Source organism: Schistocerca serialis, chromosome 3 (genome assembly GCF_023864345.2).
Source record: "Schistocerca serialis cubense isolate TAMUIC-IGC-003099 chromosome 3, iqSchSeri2.2, whole genome shotgun sequence".
Classification (NCBI taxonomy): Eukaryota; Metazoa; Arthropoda; class Insecta; order Orthoptera; family Acrididae; genus Schistocerca; species Schistocerca serialis.
Window position 1 is genome coordinate 144,426,159 of NC_064640.1, and position 12,190 is coordinate 144,438,348.

The 12,190-nt window shown below is 40.2% G+C and overlaps 1 protein-coding gene across 1 annotated transcript in view; it reads left to right on the forward strand.

Annotated features, from left to right (window-relative positions):
* Nucleotides 1-12,190, forward strand: part of LOC126469853 (venom acid phosphatase Acph-1-like) — a 260,503-nt gene that overhangs the window by 181,530 nt on the left and 66,783 nt on the right. The window contains exons 3-4 of the mRNA XM_050097157.1: nt 4,396-4,635; nt 6,494-6,685. Of these exons, the coding sequence (XP_049953114.1) occupies nt 4,396-4,635; nt 6,494-6,685 (432 nt within the window). The remainder of the gene's footprint in view (nt 1-4,395; nt 4,636-6,493; nt 6,686-12,190) is intronic.

The following is a 12,190-nucleotide window of genomic DNA, read 5'->3' on the forward strand; positions in this document are numbered from 1 at the left end:
GATGACACCAGCTTGGTAGTGAAGGATCTTGTGTGTAATATTGAAACAGTATCAAATAATGTAGTACATGAAATAAGTTCATGACTTGTGGAAAATAATTTGATGCTAAATCACAGTAAGACTCAGTTCTTACAGTTTCTAACTCACACTTCAACAAGAACCGATATTTTGATCAAACAGAATGGGCATATTATAAGTGAGACAGAACAGTTCAAGTTCCTGGGTGTTCAGATAGAGAGTAAGCTGTTGTGGAAAGCCCATGTTCAGGATCTTGTTCAGAAACTAAATGCTGCTTTATTTACCATTAGAACAGTATCTGAAATAAGTGACAATTCAACACGAAAAGTAGTCTACTTCACATATTTTCATGTGCTTATGTCGTATGGTATTATTTTTTGGGGTAATTCTTCTGATTCAAAAAGTGTATTTTTGGCTCAAAAACGGGCTGTTTGAGCTACATGTGGTGTAAGTTTGAGAACCTTTTGTCGACCCCTATTCAATAGTCTGGGAATTCTGACATTGCCCTCACAGTATCTATTTTCTTTAATGACGTTTGTTGTTAGCAATATTAGCTTATTCCCAAGAGTTAGCAGCTTTCACTCACTTAATACTAGGCAGAAATCAAATCTGCATATAGAATGCACTTCCTTGACTCTTGTGCAGAAAGGATTGCAGTTTTCTGCTGCATCCATTTTCGATAAGCTACCACAAGAACTCAAAAATTTTAGCAGTAGCCCAAACCCTTTTAAGTCCAAACTGAAGAGTTTCCTCATGGCTCACTCCTTCTATTGTGTCAAGGAGCTCCTGGAAGAGCTGAAAAATTAAGCAAATTCCAGTGTTACATTGTTGATTTTCTTTATTTAAACTTACTACTTGTCACATAAATATGTTTCTTATATTTCATTTTATCTGTTTCTACTACTGTGTTATAATTTCATGTATTGACTCATTCCAATACCATGGAGGCTTCTCCTTAATTTGGTCCCACAGAACAATAAATAAATAAATAAAAAATAAATAAAAAAATTTTGTGACTTGAACAGGAAAGGGCGAAAGACACAGTGATACACAATGTACCCTCCATCACACCTATGATGTGGTTTGCAGAGTATGGATGCAGAAGCAGCAGACCATATTATACATTGCTATTGAGCAGCAGTATTGGTTTGGAGCTTCTTGCAACCAGGGGGTTGCAAGAGATTTGATACAGCAATTATAGTACACTGGTGGAAAACTAATCTGAGCACCATGAAGGAATTGTGCAAAATAAAGAAATTTTGCTAGGCATGTTTTGAAAGATGATGTCTAGTAAAATTTTGCACCTTTTGCATAAGAGTGGCACTAGTAGTGTCACCATGAGGACACAAATCAGATTTGCTTTAAATAGAAGCTGTACTTGTTGTGAACATTAGTTACCTTTGAGATTGGATGTGGGGAGTTGATGTCAGTCAAGAATGCCTTTAAGGTGACAAAGACACCATTAACACCACCTCACTGAATTTGAGCAAGGTCGTGTAGTAAGGCTATGAGAAGCTGGATGTTCCCTCTGTGATATTGAAGAAAGACTTGGTAGGAATGTTGTCATTGTACATGATTGCTGGCCATGGTGGTCATGGGAATGTACAGCTGCAAGAAGAGAGGGCTCCACACGGCAATGTGGCATCACTGAGAAGGAAGATCATCATGTTCAGCATATGGCTGTGGTGCATCATATTGTATCTGCAACAGTAATTTGAGCAGCAGTTAGCATCACAGTAACACAACGACCTGTTACAAATTAGTTATTTCAAGGACACCTCTGAGCTAGATGCCCTGTAGCGTGCATTCCACAAACCCGAAAGCACAGCGATTTGTGACTTCAGTGGTGTCAAGCAAAAACTCATTGGAGGGCAGGGCAGAGGACTGTTGTGTTTTCTGATGAAAGCCAATTCCCTGCCTTGGTGCCAGTGATGGCTGGGTGTTGGTTAGGAGCAGCCCAGTTGAGGGCCTGCAACCAACCTGTCTGCTGCTAGACACACTGGACCTACACCTGGAGTTATGATCAGGAGGTGTCATTTCGTATGACATCAGGAGCACTCTCATGGTTATCCCACTAACCATGACTGCAAATCTGTATGTCAGTCTAGCTGATTTGACCTGTTGTGCTGCCATTCATGAAAACATTCCGGGGGTGCGGGGGTGGGGGTGCAACGTGATGATAATGCTCGCCCACATACTGCTGTTGTTACCGAAGATGCTCTACAGAGTGTTGACATGTTGCCTTGGCCTGCTTGATCACCAGATCTGTCTCCAATTGAGCACATATGGGACATCATGGGACTACAATGCCAGCATCATCCACAAGCAGCATTAACCTCCCCAATATTGACCAACAAAGTGCAACTGGTACAGAACTCCATCCCACAAACTGACATCTGTCATCTGTACAACACAATGCATGCACGTTTGCATGCTTGCATTCAACCTTCTGGTAGTTATGACAGTTATTAATGTACCAGAATTTCACATTTGCAATGGCTTAGCTCACGCTTACATTAACCTGTGATTTTGGAATATTAATCACAATATGTTACCTATACAAATGTTTTCCCAAAATTTCATTACTCTACATTAACTATTTTTTGATGTTGAAATTTTTTTCCATCAGTGTATAAACCTTTTTTTAATGAATTTTTCACCATACTACACTGAAGAGCCAAAGAATTGGTACACCTGCATAATATCGTGTAGTGTCCCCATAAGCACGCAGAAGTGCCGCAACACAATGTGGCATGGCCTCAACTAATGTCTGAAGTAGTGATGGAGGGAACTGACATCATGAATCCTGCAGGGCTGTCCATAAATCTGTAAGAGTACGAGGGGGTGGAGATGAGGTTGCCTCCATACCCATATATGTCCATCCGCTCAATACAATTTGAAACGAGTCTCGTCCGACCAAGCGACATGTTTCCAGTCATCAACAGTCCAATGTTGGTGTTGATGGGCCCAGGCGAGGCATAAAACTTTGTGTCATGCAGTCATCAAGGGTACATGGTACAAAAGCCCATATCAATGATGTTTCATTGAATGGTTTGCACGCTGACACTTGTTGATGGCCCAACATTGAAATCTGCAGCAATTTGTGAATGGATTGCACTTCTGTCATGCTGAATGATTCTCTTCAGTCATCATTGATCCTGTTCTTACAGGATCTTTTTTTGGCCGCAGCAATGTCAGAGATTTGATGTTTTATCGGACTCCTAATATTCACGGTACTCTTGTGAGATGGTTGTATGTGAAAATCCCCACTTCATCGTTACCTTGGAAATGCTATGTCCCATTGCTCATATGCTGACCATAACACCATGTTGAAACTCACTTAAATCTTGATAACCTGTGATTGTAGCAGCAGTAACCAATCTAACAACTGCACCAAACACTTGTCGTCTTATATAGGCATTGCGAACTGCTGCACCATATTCTGCCTGTTTACATATCTCTGTATTTGAATATGCATGCCTATACCAGTTCCTTTGGCACTTCAGCGTACTTCCTATTAAAGATAAAAACCTTCTTGGATGCCTTGCCATTTCTGTTAGTATGTCTGTTAGGGTAATACAAAAATGGAAGAACTAAAATTTTGGCAGGAACTCTGCATTATCTCATGACACTTGATACCACAGCTCTAGATAGCCCTCATGGGTTTCGAACTGCCCTGGATGGATGATCTAGTTGTGTACTGACAATTTTATATCACTGAATGTCTGTATTGTCAAAGAATGCAGCAGATCAACACAACACCAAATTTATCATCGTGATGTAGATGGCTCTGGATACAACATGCAATATTGCAGTACTAAGAGAAAACAAATGAGAATTTAATTTAGAACACAAACTTCAGAAATGAGGAGTTTCTAAGAAATTGCTCATCCTCAGCCACTAAACCAAAGGAACTGGAGACTTGTTACGGCAGTGCATGACCTTCAGAATCTGTGAATGCTGGATGCTGTTGTTGTTGCCATCACAGTGTTTGTACTATTTTTCTCCCACCACTGCCATCTCCATTTTTAAAGAATACTAACTGTTAGTTTAAATATGTATATATAGATGGTAAGGTAGTATCAATACACTTTCAGCAGCAAAATGCATAAATGATTTGTGAGATGCTGTGGCCATTTCTAATGCACTCAGTAACTGATATTATTCTTGATCACTAAATTTATTAATTTTATATGCCTTGTGCATTTTGGCCTTATGCCATTCTCAAAGGCTCTACATCAGAAATACATGAAAGAGTATTAGTAAAAAAAGCACTGGTACAGTTACATAAAATGTACATCATACATACAATTTCATTACAGACAATATTTTTGTAATTAAATAATTTTAAAGTGAAATATAACTTTGTTCTTATAGGCTGGAAAATTATCTCAGTATGAGCAGGGCAAGTGGCTCCGTCAGAGGTATGGTGAATTCCTTGGAAATACTTATTCACCACAAATACTTGCTGCTTGGAGCACAGATGTTGATAGAACAATAATGTCTGCTCAGCTGGAATTGGCAGGGCTGCTACCTCCAAATGATGAACAGCGATGGAACCCTGAGCTTAACTGGCAGCCAATTCCAGTACACACTCTGCCACTTGCTCTTGATAATGTGAGTTTTATTTATGAAACACATATTCTCTCTCTCTCTCTCTCTCTCTCTCTCTCTCTCTCTCTGTGTGTGTGTGTGTGTGTGTGTGTGTGTGTGTGTGTGTGTGTGTGTGTGTGTGTGAATGTGAAATGATTGTCATATGCTGAACCTACTTAGCATAACATTCAGCAGCCTTTATTTCACATTTTCCTTAACCAAAAATCATTTTTTGAAGAAAAAACCATTTTAAAAAGTGAAGACACATTTATTGAGAAGAAATATTGAATTTTGTTGTAGTATTACCTTCCCTGTAACTGCCACTGTAATTGACATTGTTTAACTTTTTCTGAAATATTTCACTGTTGTATCATTAATTAGCCTTATTGTTTTCTTTAGATGTTTATGAACTATGCAAACTGGCACACTAAGTATGATTAAGCGTGCAACATAATTTGACAATTCATTTACCACACAATAGAGTTACATAGTTCAGCTTCTTGTATGAATACAATAACTTATGGTAGTTCACTGGTGTGCAAAACGTAAGGAGAAAAGTAATTTATGCATGATGTGTCACTGCCAAGGAACATAGCTCGTTGAAACTTAGACTATACCCACATGCTGCAGTACATCTCTCCAATGTGCCCCACATGTGCTCAATGCAGTTTAAGTCAGGGGTATGGTCATGTCAGTCAGTTTGTTAAATATTCTCTCACTCCAAGAGCTCCTCCATTTGCACTTTTTGATGTAGTCATGCATTGTCATCCACAAAAAGGAAGTCGAGGCTGAATACATCCCCTAACAAACCTGAAAAGACATGCATGGGGAAGGAGTACAGTGTCATAATAATGTTGACTGGAGAGTATCCTGTATTCAAAGATTTTGAGATTGGTGGGCCCATGCAACGTTATGTCTCCATGCTGTAACACCTGAACTGCCAAAATGATCATTTGCAACAATGTTGGTCATATCTTCATATGGTGAGAGGTGGGATCATGTAATGCAGCCAGGAATATTGTCCAATACATGTGTTTTAGTGGTCTAGAAGTTATGGTGTGGGGAGCCATAATGTTGCATGGGTGTATTGACCTCCAAATCTTTGAACATGGTACACTCATCAGTCATCATTATTGTGACACTGTACTCATTTCCTGTGTGCATGTTTTCAAGGATGCATTTGGATCTGACTTCATTTTTTTAATTACAATGTGCAACAGTATTGAACAGTGCAGGTAGAGCAGCTCTTGGAATGAGAAGCTATTTGGTTAATAGACTGGCCTACCTGTTCCCCCTACTTAAATACCACTAAGAACATGTGGGATGAGTTGGGGAGATGTATTGCAGCATGTCTACATGCACCACTGACCATCCAGCAGTTGTCAACTGAGCTGCCCTACCACAAGGACTCCTTACCAACCTCGAGGCCAGCATGGAAGCACACTGCAGAGCATCAATTGTCACTCTTGGTGGTCACACACCCCATTAAGAACTATGTACTGCCACCTGCAATGTTCAGGGCTCTATCATGAATCACAGTGACATCAGTAAAATTATTGCCTTTGAATAAAAGTGTCACTTCTGTTTGTCTCATTGTGCATTTTTTTAAAGTTACATAATGTACTATACTGTAGCAGTTCATTCTATATATGGTCTGAGGTTCATCAAACTATGTTACTTGGCAGTAACAATTCACATGAAAGTTACTTTCATTCTTTAGTTTTGCACACCAGTATACTATCTTTAGCTTTTAAAAGAAAGAACTGAAGACTGCAAAGGAGTGACTCAATAATATTCTCTGTCAGATTCCTTTAATTAAAAGTACATTACAATTATCAGAATAACGTTAAGTAGCCTCATATTGTATATTTACTTTCCTTAGCTGTTACTAGTAAGAATCCCATGTCCCAAATATCACCAAGAAATGGAAGCTGTCATGAACAGTGAAGAGGTCCAAGAAAGACTCTCTGCATTAAATGCACAGGAACTGTATGTGAACCTTACTCAGATAACTGGTCTCAGTATACAGAATCCTGATGATGTTCAGTCTCTATACAGCACACTAAAAGCAGAGGTAAGTGAAGAAATAATTTTAACATCATTGTCTTAATTATTTTTAAGACTACCTGTTAGTTTCTGTATTAGGTGACAATTCTCAGTGACTGTGATAATGATGATGTTTGAAGTTGTACAGCAACATGTTTTTAGTGCCCACTTGAAAATACTACGAGGCCAGTGTGATCAAAATCAATAAAATAACCCAAAACTGCCCACAAAGTACATGTAGAAATATGTGTCAAATGGGTTGCTTTCCTTAGTTACCATGTATTATGATAAGTATCTGAATAGCACACTGTTTTCCCTACTATCATATCTCACGAAAGGGGTCCTGGACTACTTTGCATGTTGGGTCCCAATGGAGCTACCGGTTCATCTCCCCAATGTGTCCCTCTCCTCCAAATAGCACTGCCTAGTATAGGAAGTGTCATGTGTATCAGAAAAGATTAAAGATACAGACACCCAAGGTGACAACTGAAATACTTATGCTGCTACCAAGAAATTGTACAAAGCATTACAACCACTATCTTTTTCCATGTAATCCCACCAGACATATTTATGGATCAACTGACATAATTATGCATACATCCAGCAAGATCCCTATGCATGACATGGAGCTATAAATCCATAGATCTCCAGATCATGAGCATAAACAGCAGTGGCACATTTAAGGACTGCCAAGGACGGATGGTCTCTGGTCACTTGTCTCAGCTCACGGATTTGCACTACATGCTCTCTGGTGGACTTATTGATAATGACTGTGTGATATGTGGCTGTTTTCTGAACATTGATTTGGACTCCAGGCTGTCAACATTTGGCTTGCACAGAGACATGTCTATTTTCTTAAGGTGGTGTGATCCCTGTTTGATCACATGTGCCATTGCAAAAGTACATCATCCTCTAAATTTGCATTTACTGCCAAATAGATGTTAAATAATAACAACAAACTCCAAGTTACTACTATATTCCTACAGACAATTAAAAAATCTGAATGTTCTAACCTGTAAAATTACCACTGTCACCAAAGAAGGATAAATGTGTCAATAAAACCCATAGGATACAGATAAACAGTCCAAAGACATCCAACCCCATTGGAAACTGAGTGAACCATCCAGTCTATTCAGCTCCCTCATCACTGCAATGTCTTCTCTTACACATAAAGAGGGAAGAAACAGGTAAACTATATCAACAAATGGCTCCCATACTACAGCGAAAAATCAGTGGGTTCAGAATGCATGTGGAGGAAGTATGATACTTTGTGCAGACAAGACCCTTGTGTCTTTGTCTCCAAAGGACCCATTTCAAGGTCAGTAACATCATCTCATAGTTGAGGGGTTATAGCCTAGACAAAAATTATCATCTTAGTGGAGAGTAGACTAAAAAACGGTGGTGTGGCTACATTCATCAGTGCTAATTTCACCCCTGTAAACACCAACTTGCAAGCAAATGCTACAGAAGTGCATATGTTGTACAAGTGACACCTATGTTCCCCGTGTATGTCCCCTAATGTAGGTTTAAGCCATGAAGCTCTCAATGACTTCATCACACAGCTCCCACATACATTCCTCCTACGTGAGGCCTTCAACGCATGTAACATGCTACTGGACTATATGGCCATTTGCTTTAGGGTTCAAACCTCAGTTTTTCTCAACATAAGGCAGGGCATGAACTTCAGCATTGGAATGGAGCTATTCACTATCACAAAACTCTGGATATGCTCAGTGGTAAATGGTCAACAATTTGCTGTGACCACACTTCCCAACCTGCTTACAGTTAGTAGATCATGTAGTGCCCAAAAGGATGCATCAAAATAATATTCAGCAAAGATTAGGGTATACTGTACAGCCAACTAAGTGTACCCAGATGGAAGTGGATCCTATCATGACTGTGATCCATCAAACTGCAGATTAATCCATTCCAAATTCATCAGGCTATCTACAAAGACAATTTACACCCTATATCAGTAAGGAGAGCTTTCATGCAATCAGGAGTAGACAGGTGGGTCTACTGCAGAGAACCACAAGCCTTTTTATGTAGTGAGGGTGTATTGCTGTTAAATTATGATGGAGAGCAAAAAGAGATCATGAGAGATTTTGGCATTTATGAGAGACCACCATGACTATTTTTGAGAAAGCTGACAGCTGATGGCATAATGAAAAACCATAAACTCCAACCCACTGAGAGAGAAATAACATGGGCAATGGCAGATATCTCTTCTATGTTTTTTAAATTTCCTCCTCATTTTTTCTCTGTTTAAGAGGTTTTGTATCTAAGTGTAAGTTCAGGCAGTCAGTAGCACTCTAGTTATCCATTTGTTTGTTCTGAAGAGCCAGGGACTGCTCACTTGAACCTAGTTAGTGTCAGTCAGGCTTCAGTTGCCATCTGGTACATGCCTACAGAGCGTGTTTGTAGCTATAAAGTGTTGTCAGGCAGACTGTAGTGGAGTATTCATTTTTTTAGAACAGCCAGATACACAGCTCATAAGACATCAGCCTCCACTGATGACACATCGAGAGGTTAGCACGTTGCATATCTAGGTTTCTGTCTGCGCTTTTATAATCAATTCTTAAGTTCGTAATACTGGGATGGGTAGGATGTGTGTACGCTTTGTGCAGGTGTAGTAGGAGTTGGCCACAGTTCATGAACAGCTAAATCTGCTTTTGGCTATGGTCAGTCATCTTCAGGCTGCTGCCTTGGGACATAGTGGTGGCAGAGAATCTGTTGCGTTGCATGAGACATTTCAGGTGTTGCTTGGTTTGCCCATTGGCTCTGCTGTTGAGGCACCTCTCATTGTACCTGATATAGTGGATATGCCCTCACAGGAGGATGACTGGTAGGCGGTAATGCATTTGTGTCACCTGAGGCAGATGGCCATTGTGGAGGCTGGCCATCTGCCCTCGCCCATTCACCTTGTGGGTGGAAAGATGGCCGCTCCTTCAGCAGGGTCCGGGCAAGCACACAGGGGGAGGGGTTATTAGTTATAGGGAGCTCCAGTGTTAGTAGGCACATTGTGGAGCCTCTTGGGGAGATAGAGTTCAGGGCTGGAAATAAAGCCAATGTGTACTCAGTATGTCTGTTGGGGGGAGGGGGGCGTGGGGGGGGGGGGGGCTGTACTCAGTATGTTTGTTGGGGGACCTCATCTGAGGTTTGGAGGAGATCTTGCCTGAGGCTATCAAGCATGCAGGGTGCAGTCGTCTGCAAGTTGTGGCTCACGTCAGCACCAGCAACACCTGTTGCTTGGTTTATGAGGCCATCTTCAGTGCATACAGGCAGTTGGTGGAGGTGGTGAAGACTGCTGGCTTCATGCACAGGGTGCAAGCAGAGCTCACAATTTGCAGCATAGTTACCAGAGTTGACTGGTGTCCTTTGGTTTGGAGCCGAGTGGAGGGTCTCAACCAAAGGCTTCATTGACTCTGTGACGGACTTGGCTGCAGACTTCTGGATCTGTATTATTGGGTGGGGAATTGTAGGACTCACCTTGCTAGGTCAGGGATGCATTACACTTGTGTAGTGCACATGGGAGTTTTTTAGGCTAGGCGGTAGGTCTAGGTACTCTGATGAACACTAGCCAGATGACTTGCAGATAGCAAAATCTGACTGTGTTTAGAGTAAAGACACTTCAACTGTCAAAATTTTACCAGTAAACTGTTGAAGTTTTCATAACAAAGATCCGGACTTTACTGCCCTCCAGGAAAGGTCTCATGCTCAAATTATTCTCGGGACCAAGAGCTGGCTGGCTGAAATCTGAAGTGGAAAGCTCTGAGTTATTTAGCAATTTATGGAACATATATCGAAAAGACAGATTAGACACCATAGGAGGGGATGTGTTTTTGCATTTTGCAAGAATATTGTCTCTATGAGGTTCAATCTGAGTGTGACAGTGAAGTTATCTGGTTGCTTATAACAGACCTAGGTGAAATCAGGTCAATTGTTGGATGTTTTTATGGGCCAACCAATTCCAATGTGATGGTATAAGAGTCATTTAAAGAAAGTCTATACTCAGTACCACAGAAATGATCATGCAATATTTGTTGGAGGCAACTTCAGTATACCAAGTATAGACTGGGACATTTATGGATTCCTTGCATGGGGTAAAGACAGACAGTCTTGCGAAGTTCTAGTTCAACAGCCCACATCCAATGGAAATATTTTAGATCTTGTAACTACAAACAGGTCTGACCTAATCGACAGTGTTAATACAGTGAGAAGGATTAGTGACCACGATGTCATCATAGCAACTTTGGTCCTAAACTTAATGAATCAGTCAAGAAGGCTAGGAGAGTATTTTTGCTAGAGAGAGCAGATAAACACATCCAACTTACACAATGAAATGACACCACTTAGTTTCAGATCCAGGACAATGGATATAGAGGAATTATGGAAAAGTTTAAATGGACTGTAAATCATACTCTGGAGAAGTATGTGCCAAACAAGTGGATTAAGAATGGAAAAGACCCACCATGGTTTAACAATGAAATTTTAAAAATGCTGAGGAAGCAAGGGCTGTTGCACTCTCAGCTCAAGAGAGAAAGCACAAATGACGACATCCAAAAGTTAACAGAAATCATGCGTCTGTAAAAAGACTGATGTATAAATCTTACAGCTATCATGATCATACCTTAGCAAAAGATCTTGCTGAGATGATGAGGAAATTGTGATCCTATGTAAAATTGCTAAGTGGGTCTACGGCCTCTACTCATTCATTTGTTGACCAGTCTTGCGTGGCAGCAGAAAATAGCACAAGCAAAGCCAAAGTTTTAAATTTCACATTTAAGTAATCATTCATGCAGGAGAATCATACAAACATACCAATGTTTGACCACCACACAGACTCCCGTATGGGAAACATAGTAATAAGCATCCCTGGCATAGAGAAACAACCAAAAGAATTGAAAGAAAATAAGTTTCCAGGTCCTGATGGAATCTGAATTCAGCTTTACGAAAAGTACTCTACAGCATTGGTCCCGTCCTTAACTTACATTTATCATGAATCTCTCATGCAATGCAAAATCCTAAGTGACTGGAAAAAAGCATAGGTGACTCCTTTATATAAAAAAGGGTTAAAGAATGGATTTGGGGTCGCTGAGGCATGGAACAGATTTGGGAGTGTGCCTGGGTTGAGGTGGTGGGAAAGGGTAGTGGGGTAGGCAGATCACGATACCTCTTTGAACTATATTAGATGGCTGAAGATAAACTTCAGTATTATGTTACTATTCATTGAATTCATATTGGTGTGCTCCCACCACTTATAGCATATGAAGAATTGAACCAAACATATACATTTCCAAGATGGTATACCAGCATGCTACACTATGTACCTAAACTGTACACTGTGGTATTACATGAATATTATTAATGACATATTAATGTAGTCTTACTACTGAAGTATATGAAGATCTGAACCAAATAAAATGGGTTCTATACAACATTTTCAAGGTGACATACCTATACATTCCTTTTAAGACAATGAAATATGTTATTGTGAAGTTCAAACACATAGCAACAATCACAGCTAAGCCAA